General features: G+C 34.3%; 1 protein-coding gene across 1 annotated transcript in view; it reads right to left on the bottom strand.

Moving 5' to 3' along the window:
• Positions 1-20056, bottom strand: part of RTKN2 (rhotekin 2) — a 77383-nt gene that overhangs the window by 51386 nt on the left and 5941 nt on the right. Inside the window, exons 2-3 of the mRNA XM_007446807.1 lie at positions 19267-19463; positions 3239-3297 (exon numbers count right to left, since the gene is read on the bottom strand). Of these exons, the coding sequence (XP_007446869.1) occupies positions 3239-3297; positions 19267-19463 (256 nt within the window). The remainder of the gene's footprint in view (positions 1-3238; positions 3298-19266; positions 19464-20056) is intronic.

The following is a 20056-nucleotide window of genomic DNA, read 5'->3' as shown; positions in this document are numbered from 1 at the left end:
CATTTTATTCTCTCTTGCTAATTTCTTTAAGTAAATCTTAGAAATAATGTGTCAAAATTCCCCCTCCAATGTTTTATTAGAATTCTAGTATCCAAAGTACTTGGGAACTGTTAACTTTACAATATGCTATTTACATAGAGTAGCATAATACAGTTACCCTTATATTTTTATTAAGGTTATTCATGCGGTATTTAATGTTTTTGTTTTTTGCTGCTTTTATTGTAACTCGTTCTTGCTGGTGTTGAGAGCAGCTACAACTTTTTATGTACATATCTTGAATCTAGCCACTTTTACTGAATTCTTTATTAATTCAAACAATGTTTCAGTAAATCTCCTTATATTTTCTAGGTCTGCAATTTATTATCTTCAAATAGTACTCAATTTATCTATTTCTTTTCAGTAGTTACATCTTTCATTCTTACTATTTTAGCTAAAATTTCTAAAACTCTGTTGTAATATTAATATAATAGACATTGCTATTTTGTTCTTGATTTTAATGGGCTCACCTTTATTGTTTTATAATTATGACTTGGCTGATGTCCTGTCAAAGGGCCTGCTTCTTGCTTCACCAGAATTGCTGACTCACTGCATTTCACAACTGTTCTTTTTCACAGCTATTCTTTTTCTAGTAGGGTGGTTTTAACTATTTACACTATCTTGGAAGGAACAAGGACCCTTACTTACTTTGCTGTACAACCATGGCCTATTGGTCAGTCTTGCCCTTTCCCATGCCTATAGCTATGTCAGATCCTCAAGAGGAGAAGGTGGACATTTCTTATCTATTTCCCAGGTGGTCATGTACTGTTCAGATGGCAAAAGATGTGTAACTCATTAGCTACATTTTAAAATTCAGTCTCGAAGAGTAGAAATTCCTTCCAGCTTCTTGCAAATGGTTGACTCAGTTTTAATTTACAGTACACTTACCTTTGTCTTTTTTTTAATGTCTTAATTGACACTTTAATGGTAAAGTGAAAGAGCCATAATAGGATAGCTAACTTGATGCTATCAGGTCCTAGAAGTCTATCATTTTCAAAAGTGAAAACCGATGTACTTTGTGAACTGATTTGGCTTTAGTCATCGAATTAGTAGTTAGTGAATAGGCTGAGACAATTACCATATGCAATTATTTGGTGTTGAGCAGAAACAATCAGGATAAACCTCAATTATTCTTTTTACTTTTATAAAGATCTGGCCAGTGAGTGGTGAAGCTAGAAATAGAAATCCCAGGTATCTCCTGGAAATCAATGTAATCTCAGAAACATTATGAAACTTTGTTGCAAATATTCATTTTGATCAAAACAAAAGTCACATTTTCATTCCCATGTCAAAAGAAAATGGATTTATAAAGGTGAATTAGTTTTTAATGTTCTTTGCTTTTATCTTTCACAAATATACAGACAAGATATATTTAAGCCTAAGCAAAGATGTAAAGAAATTACGTATGTATCCCATTTTCTGAGACTTTTGGCTCCTTAATTTAATTTAAAATTATCTTTTAAAAAGAAGAAACACATGCGGAAATAAGTTTAATTTCTATACTCGAGTATTCATGGTCAAGAAAATAGTTTTTTCTCTACTTTAAATGTTTTTATTTAAACACTCTTCTAAATGGAGAGTTAATGCTAATTTCATGATTGCTGCAGTCCATAAACTATTATGAAATGACAGTAGAGGCTAACTTTATCATGGCATTCAGTCTTCAACAGCAATTTAACACATCTCATTTGTGTACTGAGTGGCACTACATCAGAAGCAAGGAATGGAGGATTATGTTTAAGTTTTTTTAGAAAACCCCCTTTAAAGATCTATAATATTTTGTTTTTTCACATTAAAATGTATTGAACATAGTGAACAACTAATATGTAAAAGTGCTATGCTTGGCATCAAAAGGATAAATAAGATATAAAACATATTCCATTCATAATTGGAAAGATGAAAACAAATATAAATAACTACAAAACAAGCAATGGATTTTTATATATAGCTCAGATATTTTTCTGAAGAATTTTTGCTGAGGGTAATTCCTCTGACTTAGGACAATTATGTCATATGTAAAATTCAGGTATATCCTTCCTGTAAGAGAATTTTTAACATGAAGACATTTTTAAAAACAGTTCCTTGGGGAAAAAAACAAAACAAAACAAAACAGTTCCTTGGGTAAGAGGGCCTGAAATACAGCAGCAGGCTCCCTGGAGCTAAGAGAACAAGGCTTTTAGCCAATGAAACAAACTAGTTATTACTTAAGGACCGCTGGAGGTCTGTTGTTTCCAAAACGTACCAATGAGATAATATTTATAAAAGGTACATTATCTAACTAGCATACACATGAGTCAGCCATGTATTTATTCACTTCAATCTGTGGCATCTCCAAGCCATTGTCGTTAGCTTCCTTAACACTTTGGAGAAACTGAGACAACACAGCATAAGTGCCATCTAGTGGTAAAGTGTCTCCTAACTGCATTAAGAATTAGAGAAGGGAAAAACATTTCTAGCAGGGAACAGGGAAGGCTTTATAGATGAGCAAATAGATCATGAAGATAATATAGTTATTTCAAGAGCTAACTGGGTATTAGGAACATGGGGTGTGTTGACAGAACAGGGAGAGAAATGTCTGGCTAAAGCAGACAGCTTATGTGTAGGAGTAGTGGAAGATATGACTAGAAAAATATTTGGGAATAGAAAACTCTAGGGGGAAGTCTAGTCTCTACCCTATGGGCAATGGAGTGTAGTCATCCATCCAATCAATATTCACTGAGTGATAACTACGTACAAGCACTGTGTTAGCTCCTGGTTATATAGTGATGAACAAAGCAAACAGGGTTCCAACCCTCATGGAAATTCTGGAGTAGACAAACGTTAAACACAGTATTGAAACTCTGAGCAAAAAGGGAATGGGGAGTCAAAAGACTTGAGTTTGCAGCCCAGCTCAACCAAAGTCACTTAACCTCTGAGTCTATAGAAAAAGGGAACTACCCTACCTATTACACAGTGTTGTAGTGAGGAGAAAACTTCATAATATATGTAATATACATGAAACAGTTTTCTCAAATTGTAAAATTCTACACAAATGTAGAGCATAATGATGAAAACAGTGTTTTAGAACAAATATTCTGATAGAGGTATGCAAAATAAAATGAAAAAAGAAAATGGACATAGGGAATTAAAAAGCCCCACAAACTCTAGGAAGTTACTTTATAGAATTTATTCAGCAATAGAAAAATGATCCATTATAGCATACCTGATATGGCAATCCTTCCCTTACATGCTGTTCGTGCTTTACTTTCGAAATTCACATCACTGTCAAAAGAAAAAAACCCTAATGAAAAAAAGGATCTTCTCTAATAAGCAATTGTTTTAACGAACTTTCACAAATGCCTAAATATTAAAAATAAACACATCCTTGAATAATAATGACTTCCAGTTAACATAAACTATCTGACTCAAACTTTATGATGTTTAGCCAACAGTAGCTGGCTTTAAAAGAAATATATAGAGCCATTATCTTTGATTTTTTTCATACAAGCTTTACATTCCCTGATGATTATATAATGGCTTACTCTACAATGAAAGGCTTTTGTGACCTCTTACATTTAAAAACAAGATGTGCAATATTTGTACAGGTCCTAGGAAGTATTAATACCTTGCATCACCATTTCATAAATTATATTTCTAGCTTACCAGATTATAGTTGCCTGGAAAAGTTAATGAACTTCCCAACCATGAACATGCTGCCCAAGAGTATCTTATCCTTATAAAATCTAACAAATATTTTAAAAATTACTCTCTGCTACATATTCATGTGTGGTATATCATATTTCATTTACTTGAAGTTCTAAAAAGCTAAGCATACACTGAAACAATAAATGAACTAAGTTGGCAAAGGAAGGGAGTAGCCCTCTAGAGAGAGTAAAATGTGGAGAGGAAAACGTTATCGTGACAATAGAAAACGTCTCAAAGGAAATTCTTGGGATATAAGACATTTCCAGTTCTGACTGTAGACTATATTATTATCATAAAAATTTTTTTCAGGGACTTCCCTGGTGGTGCAGTGGTTAACGCTCCACGCTCCCAATGCAGGGGGCCTGGGTTCGATCCCTGGTATGGGAACTGGAACCCACGTGCATGCCACAACTAAGAGTTTGCATGCCACAACTAAGGAGCCCACGTACCACAACTAAGAAGCTGGCGAGCCGCAACTAAGGAGCCCATGAGCTGCAACTAAGGAGCCCATGAGCTGCAACTAAGGAGCCCACAAGCTGCAACTAAGACCTGACACAACCAAATAATAAGTACTTACATATTTAAAAAAATTTTTTTCAAAATAGTTATCTTCTATTAGACCAAATCAATCCCATCTCTGAATAGTTATCCAATATCCTATTTCCTAATAACCTGTATTTAGAGATTAGCATTCCATTTCTAGAGCAATGTATCCAGGAGTATTCTTCTTTGCAGTCTTTTTTGGCCTCTATTTAATTTGGTTAGCCAATTAACTGCCAGTTAATTTAACTAGGTACTTCAAATACGTGGTAAGATAGAAACTTTTCATTTGAATACTGTTTTGATTCTAAAATGGCTTTTGGAGAAAGATTGGGTGGGAGTTTGAAGTGTATCTAACTAAGTTTCAGGAGAGTATGACACACCTTAACACATTTCAGTAGCCTTGTTAAAAAGATTGCATATATATTCATTATCATGCATCCAAATTTGAAAACCAAATACATCATCCCACCTTTTTTTACTCTCTTAGTGGATTAAGCACGTAAGTATTACAGGTGAAATATATTCCAAAGGAGCAAAAAGAATTTACTGATGTATTGAAGTCGATAAGCTTATATGGGACATTTATATGGTATTTACAGAATCAAGCACTAGGTGTAACTAAAGTAATGTAGTAGACTTAAAGCCATAAATTTTCAGGATCCTATCTAATTACCTTATGGTCACACTGGTATTTAAGTTAAAAGGAAATTCACTCAGTGAAAAATAAAAGTACTCATTATTTCAAAATAATGTTTTGTTGAATCATAAATTTTAAAAAGAGTCAAGTTCAGTAATTTATACTCAAGTTCAGTTTGTCACGTTGGAGAATTTTAGCTGGCTTATTAATTCATCAGAGTGAAAAATTCAATTGAATAGTCTACTATGTTGTGGTGAAAATAATATACTGAAAGGCCCACTAGAAACCAAACACAAATCTCAATTTCCTCAAATTGGTACAAGAAATACAATATAAATACAGTTGGTTGGCATTTGTAATACTTCTAAAAACACGTTCTATATGAGCAATGCATAATATAAATTCTTAAAATATTTATTTCAGTGAAAAAATACAAGGAGGCTCTAATACAGTGAGTAACTTGAGTATTATGGAATAGGTCATAAATTATGTTAAAATTGAAATCCATTAGGCATTATTAAATTGGATTAAACTTGAGGCTTTGGCAGACAAAGTGAAATTCTAAAATATTAGAATCACCAAAAGCAAACTTGCTGAATATTTACCAAAAAAATTTTTCCCCTCCAAACTATTCAACCACCTGGCAGAGTATAGCTTTCTCCCCTATAAGTATAAAATTACTTGCATAGGCATTTTCAGGACCTGTCAACAAACTTATTATATACAAATATTATCAAATTATAATATAAATCCAATTAACCATATAATCTTACAGAATGATTCTTTCTTTAAAAAACTGAGAGATGAACTAAAGTAATCCAGACTCATGTTTCAGAAGCTTGAATTATTTTCATTTCAAATAACTCAACTGCTATTTAGGGTGCTAAAATGTGATGTTTTTCTAATTAATCCAAATTGACAATAAATTGTTAAACATTATCTGTTTAATAATGTGCTACTGTAGCTAATAGTTTGCTACAGTTAAATCAACAGTTGTTTTAAAATCTGCAATGTTAATGTCAATTCTAAATGCTACAGTTAGAGAGCCAGTCTGAGGAAAAAGCAAATAACCACAAAATCAAACAAAAGCACAGCTAAATAATAGTGTACCTTATTCTTTTTTTTTTTTTTTACCTTATTCCTATGAACCCAGTTTAGAGCATTATTTTGGTAAGACTTGTAATTTAAAAGATAGAGACAAAAATATATAAGACAAACTTTTAACTCTGTTTTATTAACTTATATTTCTGCGTGTAGGTAAATAAAATGACCAACAGAGGGTGCCAATCAGCCACTTTGTTGCTCAAAAATCTGTATTAAAATTGGCCAAGTAAATACGGATTATCCTATTTTATATTGTTCCATATGGGAATTTAAAATAGCATTTCTTTTCCAGAATTAACAAGATACAATGAGAAATAACACAATGATGAAAGTATTTTATATTAACAAAGCATTTAGAAGAATTCTAAATACTATTCTATTATTTGAAAGCAGGTTATAAAATTCTTCACCTCTTGTGCAAATAAGTGAAAACTAAAACACACAGAAATGCTTAATGTGGACTTTTAAACCATCCTAAAACTACGTGGTATAAAATTAATACCTTCATAGCTATGTTAAGCTGGGAAGATGAGTTTTCTACTTCAAACCTTGAGACAACAACCTCTTTTCAACAGACACCAAACAATATAAAGTTTAAAAAAATAAAATAATTAATGTCTTAACTATACCATGTTTTATTGTAGAAATACCAGGAGTACATAATTTTCACTGGCAATCTACATTTTTATTTTTGTTTATGTTGTAGTATAGAAGCAATTAAACTAGGCAATTGGAGTATGAGAAACTAGTTTTTGTGGCGTTATTAAAATCAGAATTATGGTGAATGAAACCTAAAATTAGGTACTATAAATGTCTTTGACTAGTATTATTTTCACAAAGCCAAATACAGTTTTAAGAAGTTAAGGCAAGAGACAGACTAGTGGGTTGGGGCAGAGGAGAATATTATTGCTAAAATGTAAGCTCTGCAAGAATATGGATTTTTTTGTCTATTCTGTTCACTGCTCAATCACCAGTGCCTGGTATACAGCTCAGTACATTCTAAGGCACTCAGTAAAGACTTAGTGAATACTAAATGTAGTAAAATAGGATATGTCTTTTTGGTGGAGCAAGCAGTAGATTTAGACTAAAGTCTTAGGTGTGACTCTTATCCATCAATAACTAGTTAATGAGTTGCTGTTAACCTCTTAGCCTCAGCAACCTCATCTGTAAAATGCGGGAAGTATCTACTTAACCTCATAGCTACAGAATGCAATAATATTTTTAATGTATTCTGAATCATTCTTAGAAATGCTACACAAATACTAGGATTACTTTGTGAGTGTTTGTATTTTTGGCTTCAGTATTAACTTGGAGCTTATGTGGAAGAGGCACTAAATCATTTGTTAAAGTGATCAGAGTATGACTTTCCAGTTTGTGTAAAATAATGGTAGCCTCCTAAACTGGAATCTCTCCAGGAAATCCTACGAAAGGTTTCATGTCAACAAGGAAAGCAAAATCATCTACAGCCCACACTGACAGCATAACTAGAAAAGAGACTATCACAAACTTCAATTTACATGTAAGAGAGGAAATTGACAACTGAAAACATCAAAACCAGTTCCTGGAGGCCTTACCCAAGTAAAGAGCCTGGTATTGCAAAACGCAAATAAGATCAACTTATGATCTCCTCTAGAAGATCATAAGAAAAGAGAATGGATATAAAACCAGTGCTACCACAGCACTGGTAGGGGCTCCAAAATAATTCTGGTTCAGAAGTTTTTAGTTTTGTGGAGAAGACAGACATGCAATAGGGGAGGTATCCTTTGAAGGCCTGGCCATGAAAAAAAAAAAGGGAGGAGGAGGAAAAGGGGAGAGGAACAGGGAGGGGGAGGAGGAAGAGGAGAAGAAGGAGAAAGCAGCTGAAGTTAAAAACCCTAAGAAACAAAACAGTATCAAAGTATCAGAAAACCAACCAACCAACATCCCAAAAGGAACAATTTATTAAAGAAACTACTTTTCATAGTTCCAATAATAGAAAACACTCTTGAACTAAGAAACCAAGTAAGCCTTTTTACCCAACCCCCTCCCCATCACCATCACTTGGCCCAGGAAAATGATACACCCTACATATTTCATTTTGTTTCATTAGGAACAACAAGAAAAAAGGATCCAAACACCCACAGAAAGCTATTATAAAGTGAAAGTAGAAAGAATCAGAATGCTTCAGCTGATAAAAATACCCCACCAAAAACTTTCCAAAAAATATAGAATAACAAACAAGGTAACAAGATACTCCAAAATGAATTAAGTGTAGCTAAGTAAGCTATTGCAAATATGAGATAAACCATGAATCTGAAATCTAACACCTCACATTAGTAAAGGATAAAGAGCAGGTAAATAATGCAAAAAGAAAAAAAAAATAAGAGAACAAGGAAAGAAGCTGGAAAAAATAAAATCATCTCTAAAATGAAGAGTAAATACAAGGTGCCCAAGGACAAAAATATAAAACTGAAAGTACACTAAGGGACACAGTGGATAAGAACCCAAAGAACCAAAAGAACAAAAATAAAATAAAGAGTTTAAAAACATCAAAGAAAAAGTGAAAGACATAGAAGACAGGCAAAGAAGATCCAACTTGTGTGCAACTGGAGTCCTTAAATAAGAAAAATAAAATAATGAGATAGAACAGAATTAATGTTTTCTGGAGGCTTTAACTCCAGGAAAACCTGAAAATAAAAGAACTGAATCTACATATTTAAAAGGCACTAAATGAGCTAAAATGCTCAGCCGTAGTCACATTCCAGTAAAATTACCAGCCTTTAAGATAAAGAAAACATCTTTCAGCTTCCAGATGAAAAAGACCAAGTCATTTACAGGGAAAAAAATCAGTCCATAAAGGAAAAAAAAAAATAGACATTAGATTTGTTGATAACACGACAACAATGGAGCAAGGTATTCAAGAAGCTCAAGGAAAGAAAGTGTTGGCCAAGAATTTTGTATCCAGCCAAGCTGCACTTTAGGTACCAACACTAAAGAAAAGCACTTTAAACATGCAAGAATGTGAAGAAAACTGCACTCAGGTTGTGGAATCTACTAGCTCATGAGTTTCCTCTAAACAAGAGATAATTTTGGAGAAGTACAACAAAAGGACAGGTAGTGAACATTATATATATTTAATTGCAGATCAAAGACTAAAACAAAGGTGAAGTTACAAGTACAAGATTAGTATGTAAATACTATCCACCTACCAAAGGAGAAATACAACCCTAAAAAAAAAAAAAGAAAGGTAGAGAAGGAAGAAATAGGAAAATAGAATAAGTTCATTGATTTCTACACAGAAAATAGTAAGTGGAAACAAAATGATATCATTTAAAGCAGAAAAACAAAATAGAAGTCTAAGAAAAAAAGAACTAAGGTCATTATAAAGTTATCAGTATATAGTTTTTACATATAAAGTTCTAGTAACTTCTATGACCAATAAAACTCTTCTTAAATTAAATAAAGAAAACAGACCGGGCTTTCCTGGTTGCACAGTGGTTAAGAATCCGTCTGCCAGTGCAGGGGACACAAGTTCGAGTCCTGGTCCGCGAAGACCCCACATGCCGCGAAGCAACTAAGCCCATGTGTCACAACTACTGAGCCTGCGCCCTACAGCCTGTGAGCCACACCTACTGAAGCCCGCGTGCCTAGATAGGGCCCATGCTCCGCAACAAGAGAAGCCACTGCAATAAGAAGCCCATGCACCGCAACAAAGAGTACCCCCGCTCGCCGCAACTACAGAAAGCCCACGCACAGCAACGAAGACCCAACGCAGCCAAAAATAAATAAATTAATATTTTAAAAAAAGAAAACAGACCACAGGGTAAAAGACAAGCTATAATTATAATACACGTAAGTTAACATAACATAAAAGAACATATGACAAAGCTGAAACCAAATATATCAGTAATATATATGTAAGTATGCTTAACTCCTCTAGTAAAAGGATTTTCAGATAGGCTTATAATGTAAAACCGAACTCTGGGATGAATACAAGAAACACACCTTCAACCAAACAATTCATAAAGGTTAATAAACTAAAGAGATGGGCAAAGATACACCAAACAAATGCAAACAATAAGAAATCAGGGTATATGATCTTGTTATCAAGAAACTGTAGAACTCAGATCCAAAAGCATTATAGGACAACAACAACAAAAGGACACCCTTATAATGCTAAAGGCTGCAATTGTCAATAAATATATAACAAGTACTAAAGTACCAAATGTTTCATAAAACATTAAGTACAGGATATACAAGGGTAAGACAGCAAAACCTTAATAACAAAAATCTTAACCTATCTCTTTCAGTCCAAGATAGTTCAAGTGGTCAAAAAATAAAAACATAATAACATAAATCTTTTGCATATATATAAATATATATATACATATCGAACTTTGTACTCTGAAAAATGAAATATAACTTCAAAAGCCCATGACAGTCATGAAAATTGACCATATTAAGTCAGAAAGAAAATTTCAAAATATTTCATAAAGTAGAAAAAACTAAAAATTTATTTGCTCAAGATGCAACAAAATGAATTTATCTTCTGGTAATGTTGGAATAGCTCATATCAGAGAAATTCTCCCATAGGAAACAATATGAAATATGGAAAAACTATTAAAAAACAACTACCTGAAGGGACTGGCAAGCAACCAAAACCAGGAAGAAATTAGAGAAAAGTCAACCCCAGAGGAAAGAAGTGGCACCATGGTATATTCATACAGTGAAATATTACTTATCAATAAAGAGGAACAAGTCACTGATACATGCTAGCTACCTGAAGAATCTCAAAAGTATTACGCTGATGAAAAGGATAGGGTACACACTAGACAATTCCATTTGTATTAAGTTCTAGAACAGGCAAAACATATGGTGGGGGAAAAAAAGCAGAACAGTGGCTGCCTCTTGAAGTGGGGACAGAGGCAGGTACTACTAATCCAGCTTTGGGGAAAAAGAAATACAACATATCCAGAAAGCATGATTTATTCAAAGAGGGAAAAAAAGGCAACCCCAAATTGACACAAGTAACAAATGACGACTGTTTATGAAACTGATGACATAACCATACAGAGAGAAAAAGATCATTTTAAGTAACTTTTAAACATAGTCTCCTCACCCTTTATCCACAAGAATGTATGTATATTTGTATGTATACACACATACACACTCACAAAAAGGAACTTTCTTTGAACTGCATCATAAAAAATAAGATGAATTGACAGATAAATAAAAGGATATAGGATAAAGCAAATATAGTAAAATACTAACTGCAGACTCTAGGTGATGGATATATCAGTCTTCACTATACAATTCTTTCAACTTTTCTGTATATTGGAAAGTTTCCATAATTTCTGTACGTTGGAAAAGAACTACAAGGACATCTTGAACTTGCCCAGGTGGGTTTATGTCAGCAATCATATTGGTACTATAATTATGAAACTATTTTATATAATCATAGTAGAAAACAAATAAGAAACATATAAAACAAATGAGGAAATATATTACTGTTGTTTAGCAATTAAGATTTTCAGCATAAGAAAAAGAGATACAAATATAAAGTAATTCAAGAAAACAAAGCCTATAAATATCAATATAAACTCATGATTTTTAAAAAAGTCTTTCCCATAGCTATGTTCTTTTCAAGGCCTAAAAGAAGTGATCCCCAATAACAATGAGCGCACCTAGTGCCCACATCTTGGTTTCAAAGTACTATTCACCATTAAAGGGAATCAGGAGTCATTAGAGAAATGGCTGACTCTAGGTCTAAGGCACAGAAAATACAAGGCAAACCTGGGTCACCTTTTGGGCCAGAAAGTAAGAAAGTTCTTAATGACTTATACAGAAGCAGGTCAAAAGAAAAAAGAAGCCAGTTTGATGGAACTTCCATTGAACAAAATTGGGAAAATTTAATCTATCAAAAAGATTAATGACTATAAATGATAAAACACTGAATAAATAAAAATCCACAAATCTATGGAGAGAGAAAGAAGAGGAATGGCCTTCCTTACAGAAGAATATTAGCTAAAAAGTATAGAAAAAATAACAGAATTAGATAATCACTGACTTGTAAAGCCCTAATAATTTAGGCAAGGATCATAAATGGATACAGTCATTAAGTGAAAGCTTGTTGGATAACAGAATATTCTCCCAGCCCCAATATTATAGCCCAAAGGTTACTTACGAATTGCAAAGGGAAAACCATTATATCACAGAGGAGAAATGTGGCAACTGCCATCTAAACCAAGGGATCAAACTCAGCATCATTTAGAGCGGTAAAAACAAATATCACATCATACCACATTGGCAGCATATGCAGTACCCAACCTAACCAAGATAAATTCTTGCAAAAAAAATGTTTAACCTGAGTCTGATTAAGTCTGATCCAACTTCCAGTTACAGCAAAAACAGGGAATATGAGAAAAGGTTCAATAATACCAAAAGAAACAATTAGATGATGGGGTTTGTGGGAGGCCACCCCAAAATATGCCAAAGTGGAATGTTGACTATTTCGAATTAAAGTCACTTGAGAGGACTTTCCTGGTGGTGCAGTGGTAAAGAATCCTCCTGCCAATGCAGGGGACATGGGCTCGAGCCCTGGGCCAGGAGGATCCCACATGCTGCGGTGCAACTAAGCCCGTGAGCCACAACTACTGAGCCCGCGTGCCACAACTACTAAAGCCCACGTGCCTACAGCCTGTGCTCCGCAACAAGAGAAGCCACGACAATGAGAAGCCTGTGCACCACAATGAAGAATAGCCCCCGCTCGCCGCAACTAGAGAAAGCCCACGTGCAGCAACAAAGACCCAAAGCAGCCAAAAATAAATAAATAAATAAATTTATTTAAAATAAAATGAAATAAAGTCACTTGAGAAACAGCCCATGCAAGAAGAACACCCTAACCCTCCTTTGTTCCCCTGAAAGCAGGAAACAAAGCTCCCATGGGAAGATATCCTCCCTATGCTGGAGGATGGAGGGCATCCTTATTACCAGAGATACAGAGTTTGGGGCAGAGGAAGCTGTATAAACAAACTTCATTACTCCTTCATTAATTTGCTACTCCAAGCCCAAACCCTTTTGTTTTGTCAAATCTTCACAAATAATTTACTCTTTGTCTAAAAAGGTGTATAAACAACATGCTTTGGTCACCTCTTGAGTCTTATACCTATGGGACCACCATATGTGCGAAATTAAATTTGTTTTTCTCCTATTAATCTGTCTTGTATCTATTTAATTATTAGACCAGTCAAAAGAACCAAGAGGGGTAGAGCAGAAATTCTTCCCTCCCCTAAAGAGACAAATATACAGTGCAGAATATTTTTAAAGGATATTTTTTAAAGTCTAGACTCTTCAGAGCATCAATGGCAAGGAGTTTTTAGATAAAGGTAAAATGATTAAAGAAACATAACCAAATGAATCTTGACTGAAGTCTGTTTTGGAGAAGCAACTATAAAGAATTTTCTTTTGACAACTAGGTAAAATTGAATATGGACTAAATATTAGTGGATGATTATGCAATTACTGTCAATATTTTATATATGATAACCATATTTTGGTTATGTAGGAGAATGGTCTTGTTTTTAGAAGATACACGCTTAACTACTGAGATATACATGCCATGTTATCTGCAACTTCTTTTCAAATGGTTCAACACAGAAAAAGAAAAATGCGTATGTGTGTACACGCATGCATGCATATCTGTGTGAGTATGTGTCTGTGTGTATGAGTACCAAGATAGAGAAGGAGAGTGGATGAACATATATGGCAAACTATTAACTGGTCCTTCCAGGTGGAGAATATACATGATGTCTACACTATTCTTAAACTTTTTACATATGAAATTTCAGAATAAAATTTGGTTTTAAAAAAGTGAACGAAGTAGAAAACAGTAAATGATAATCTGGAACATGTCAAGCACAGAGGCCAACAAAAACAGGAAGAACCTAAGAACATGGAAGAAAGTAACAAGAAGAAAAATGAGTAACTGCCATATAATTAACTGTTATTACATTATAAGCCCTATTTGCTCATCATACACATGGAAGGGAGGATGAGGCAAAACGTTATGAAGCACAAATTAAATTGTTCTTAAATAGTTATACAGCACTGTTAGGTGTTCTGGGGATACAAAGAAGAAAGAGAAAAGAATCAACATTAGTTGAGTTGCCTCCAAGCTCCAGGCACTAAATCCTCAAAAATGACCCTATGAAATGAGTGGTGATATCATCTCTATTTCTTCATCTAATAAGTAAGAACCAACATTGTCCCTGCCCCTAAAAGTTTATAATTTAATTGATAATACATGTTCATAAATGGAATATAGAATATTAGAATATAGTATACTACAGTGAGATATTCATGGTTCAGATGCTACTAGAACTAAAAGGAGGCAAATAATCATTTTTGAGTCCTTACTATGAGCATAAAGGAAGAAATGATCTTTTTCTGAATACAATTTCAAAGGAAACTTTGATGATGCAAGTAGGGTATTGCAGAGCAAAAGAGGTCTTATGAAATGGGAATGGAAGATAGGGCACTTCGGTATAAGCAAAAGCACTGGAGACAGAAAAATTCAAGAACTGTTTTGGGGATACAGATCAAGCATTTGGCTGAAATATATCTGTAAAGTAGAAAGTTAAGAACTAATTTGTAAACTACTATGAAAGTAGTTTGAGGTCAGACCACGAAGATCCTGGAATGCGATGCCTACCTAAGGAATTTTAGTAAACGGAAACCATTAGCTATTTTTTAAGAAGTGGACCAATATAAGCAAGTCTTTAAAGTAGGTATATATGGCTATAAGATGCAGGGAAAAGGTAGGGAGATAGTCTCGTTTACCAGTTGAAAGACTAGCATATTGACAGACTGCTGTAACCAAGCAATCCTACCCTTTGAACTAATAAGGCAGTCAGCTGTCCGTGCTCCACCCCGTACCCTCACTAGCTACTGTCTACTCAACCTAGAAAACTTTCCATATTCTACTTTTTTTTTGAGTCACCCTGACTCTATTCTGGATTTTACACAAACCTGGGTATCTTTCGCATATTTAGATGTAAAAAATAGTATACCAGAAGGTGTTTCATAATTATGAATTTTACACAACTCTATTTATTATGAATTTTACACAAATCTGGGTATCTTTTGCATATTTAGATGTAAAAAATAGATAGTATACCAGAAGGTGTTTCATAATTACATACATTTAAGGAGAACAAAGCTTCTGTTACATTATTAGAACATTATGGTAATGGAACATTTAACCAATTACCAATATTCTCAGATAGTTGGTTAAAAAAAGAATAAATGATATAGTCTATCACTGATTTCTCAAGTGGGGTTCCTCAACTAAACCAGAGAATGACTATTTTCTCAATTCTCCCAAGAATGGTACCAAACTAGCACTATTCTAAATACACAGAAGTTAAGTCATTGTATACAATGCATGTCTTGGGGCATTAGGGCTTAACTCTTTCCTGGAACCCCAGTTTAAACAGGCTGTAAAATGAAGTAAGACTATTTGCTTACTTTAATGAACTCATAATAAATTGAGAAATAAGTGAAACTGTTTGCAGAATCGTTGTTACTGTATCAAGAGGACCTTGAGTAAATATCTATTAAAAAAACCCAAAACTCATGCACTAGTTTTTATCTCATTTATCGCATCAAAAGTTACTTATTTGATCACTTCTCTATCTGCCTGTTCTTAAATATTTTCCCTAAAAATTTATTATTTCAATTATTTTGCCTCACCATCCTTTTCAATACTCTACTGCCAGATAACCTTCCTAAACTCCCATTTTATCATGCCTCTTTCTTACTGAAAATAAAATGGTAAAAGATAAACAATGAAATCAATGTTAAAAGCCGTTTGGGTTCACATCCTAGTCACAGAGTCACTGTGTGCCCTTTGAAACAGTTATCCAATATTTTCTAAGTTCCTGTTCCCAAATCTTTAATAAAGAGGTTTATACCTCTCTCAGTTTGTGATGTGGTATTTGTGAAACCCTAGCACAGTATCTGGCACCTGGAAAGGCTGTTAGTTAATACCAGTTAACCTGATGTCATTGTAAACTTTCTTGAATTTTGCTACCCACTTCCTTTTCAACTTTGGCTTGATCTTCAGCCTCAACCAAACACACCTCTTCAATGTTCTTGAATTCATGCTCATTTTTCACCCTAAGCTTTTGTTTTGCTATTTTTCTTACTTTTAATCTGCTTTCTTTCTACTCAACAAACCAAACTCTACCCACCCTTTATGATCTGGAAGATTCAGACCCAATTCTTCCACTAGACCTTCCTCGATTCTACCATTTCATAGTGATTTGATTCTTCTTTGAAAGAGTCTAGATGTATTGTCTGTATTAATTTTTTTTACATTTTATCATAAAATTTTAGAGAAGGTAGACTAGTGGTAGACAGGAGACTCGCTAAAATGCTATTTTAATTCTGGTAGCAAAGTAAAAGTGGAGCACTTTTCTATCTTAAAGACCATCAAAACCAAGCTAAGGAACAGACTACTGAGTCTCTAAAGGTAAGGTATTTGACTGCTGAATACACAAATATACTCACATTTCGACAAATTCTGTTCTTTGAATTTGGATACAGTAGCACAATACTAAGTAAGTGTTCTACAAGTAGTAGATATTCAATAAATATTGGATTGACTAACCAAATGGCATAATTTACATAACTTTCTTCAAGGAACTAAAAAACTATCATGGGATTCTCTTTTATCTTTAGATCATTTTTATGTAGTAAGAAGGAAAGTACTATAATTTCCAGTTATGTTTGATCAGTAACCTCAGGTTATATCTGCCCATAACAAAATGAAGTTGTAAACAAAATAATTCATATAGAATATTCAGATTTTTTAAAGAAATAATTCAATATTAATGGAGGCAATGAGTGATGAACAAATATACATGTTCAAATATAAAACAAATATAGCATCAAAGCTATTTTCATCTATCAAAGATAATCAGTAAAGAAATTGAAAATTGTACACATCTTCAGTTGAGAGTCCCAGATATTTTTTCTTGTCTTTGTTATATAAATCCAACAGGAATTAAGCTTACTTAACATTTTTCCAAATCAGCAACTTCAGGAAAGTTGCAGGAAAGCTGTTAAAGAAAATGGCCAGTTCACAATTCGTTATAAATACTTAAAGAACATGAATATGAAGGGTAGACATGATTCCCAGAGGGACATTCCATATAACTGTGAGAAATGATACAATATTGAGTGTTTAGTCCCACACTGTACTTAAACCAGTGTTTCTAAAATTCTTCCACTTAAACAGTCCCACCCCTTGACAACATATTGTTATAAAGGCTGGGGAGAAGGAACATGTATCCCGATGAGTAGCATAATCCAAAACCAAAAAAAAAAAAAAAAAAAAATCCAAAACCATGCCACAATCCTAAATTCCTCATGCTTTATCTTAAAAATTCATGCTATAAAAAGATATGTCATATTTATTCTTTGGCTTTGCATATCTTGTGATACAAAATCATCTACTCTAAGTAATGTATTTGACACAGCTGGTGAAGCACTGACTTAATCCAGTGTATGTGTATCTGAAAAATATTTTCCTGGATTATGATACTGGAATAATTTCATTTTATAATGCCAGGGATAAATAATAGTGAAAATTGTTTTGACATACATTGAGTACTAATTACATAAAAGGTATTATTAGGTTTTTAATATATATCATCTTAATTTTCAAAATGTAAATATTATTATGTCAACTGTAATGAAGGAAATAAGGCACAAAGAGATTAAATAGCTATCCCAAAGGAATAAAGCTAATAAATATTAGCCACTACATACATAAGTGTTTATTATACGATTTCATCAATATTCTATTTTTACAAAAATCTCTTTCTCTGACCTGTGTTTTTACCTTACTTTTCAAGAATTTCATGGAGGTGTACCATGAACAGCCCAATCAATGGCCACTAATGTCTAAAAAGAAACTTTTAATTAGTGTTACAGCTTTAAAACTGATCAACAATGGATAATGTGAAACCATTTATATTAAAAAGGAAACCAATATCTAGCCACTAAATTGAGTCAATCCTAAGGTCCAAATAAGACTTGGCATTGTAAATAGGATAGGATGTAAATTTCATACACAAAATCTAGACCTGATCCAAAAAGGCCAACAGTAGTGACAGAGAGAACAAGGACCAGAAGTTACTTAGCAAATGGTAAGTACCCTCTCATTAGCTTCTGTCGCTAGTTAGAACACTCACTAGTGTTCTAGCGTCACTAGTGTCACTCAAGTGTCCTTGAGTAAGTCACTTGCCTCTCTGGAACTTACACTCAACATATGAAAGGTATGTGTTAGCAGATTTTTAAGCTCCCTTCCATTCATATCTTTAAGTCTATTCATAGCTTTAATCCCATTCATAGCTTTAATTCCATTTATATCTTTAATTTTGCTGCCCACTCATTTCAATTTCTAAGTTTCCATTACTCTCAGCTAGTATCTTTTTATCAGTTTATTTTTAAGCAATTAGTTTGTTTTTTTTTAATTTACATTTCTATACACTCAGATATCAGTCTTGGTCCTTCCTAAAATATTTCCTCACTCCTTGCTTCCTAAGCACTTCATTTTACAATCTGGAAGTACTGAACACAACAAAACTGGCCAGTCAAAACTGCTGCCTTAATAGTAAGTTTACTCTGAGCCCTACTGTCAAAATGTTTATGATATCAGAGGCTACTTCAGTGTGTTTTTTTGTTTGTTTGTTTTTTTTGCAGTACGCGGGCCTCTCCCGCTGCGGAGCACAGGCTCCGGCCATGCAGAGCTCAGCAGCCATGGCTCACGGGCCCAGCCGCTCCACGGCATGTGGGATCTTCCCGGACCGGGGCACGAACCCGTGTCCCCTGCATCGGCAGGCGAACTCTCAACCACTGCGCCACCAGGGAAGCCCCAGTGTATTTTTTAAAAGCTTTCGTGATTTGACATTTCAGGTTAAATTACATGGTGCTGTTTTTTTCGTTTTTGGGTTTTTTTTTGCGATATGCAGGCCTCTCACCGTTGTGGCCTCTCCCGTTGCACAACACAGGCTCCGGACGCGCAGGCTCAGCGGCCATGGCTCACAGGCCCAGCTGCTCCGCGGCATGTGGGATCTTCCCGGACCGGGGCACGAACCTGTGTCCCCTACATCGGCAGGTGGACTCTCAACCACTGCATCACCAGGGAAGCCCTATATGGTGTTTTTAATGCAAATATTTAAGTACATTAAAAGCCATAGGTAAACAATGTCACTAACCATCTTCCAATTTGATTTGCAATCTGATCTTCTAATTTCTGCAGCTCCAACGTGTAAGCCATTATTCGAGCACTGCACACCATGAGATTCTTAACTGCATGCAAAATCTGGTCTTTCTGAGTGCTCAGAGAAAGGAGTTTCCATACCCCTTCTCGTATTCGAATTTCTAAATGTATTTTTTCTTGAATGCTGCAGTCCTTTAAAAAAAGAGAGAGAAAAAGCATTTTTAAAAGGTAGCAAAACCCAAAATTATAACATTTCTTTTTACCCCTAATAGATGGAAAATGTACTATCTAGTATTATAATTTTAAAATATATTGGGAAAGTAACAAAGTTTTAGTGTATGATAGCATAAAATCTTTTAAAGGCTCTGTGCAAAATCTTAATTTCTTGCTTTATTAGGAAGTCTTTACAATCTACTGGATAAACAGAACAGAAACAAAGGTGAGAAATAATACATATTCTTACTGTAACTGTACAAGGTTGAATAGTGTCCCCCACATATTCCTGTCCTCCCAGAACCTTAGAATGTAACCTTATTTGGACACAGTTTTGCAGATGTAATTAGTTAAGATGAGGTCATACTGGATTAGTGTGGGCCCTAAATCCAATGACTGTTGGCCTCATAGGAAAGCCAAGTGAAGACACAGAGGAACACACAGAGAACTCCATGTGAAGATGGAGGCAGAGACTGGAGTAATGAGTCTACAAGCCACGGAACACCAAGTATTGCTAGCAACCACCAGAAGCTGGAAAAGGCAAGGACAGATTCTTCTCTAGTCCCTTCAGC

This window comes from Lipotes vexillifer, unplaced genomic scaffold (genome assembly GCF_000442215.2).
Source record: "Lipotes vexillifer unplaced genomic scaffold, Lipotes_vexillifer_v1.1 scaffold1562, whole genome shotgun sequence".
Classification (NCBI taxonomy): Eukaryota; Metazoa; Chordata; class Mammalia; order Artiodactyla; family Lipotidae; genus Lipotes; species Lipotes vexillifer.
Note: the sequence above shows the minus strand (reverse complement) of the source record. Positions and strands in the feature narration are given on the sequence as shown.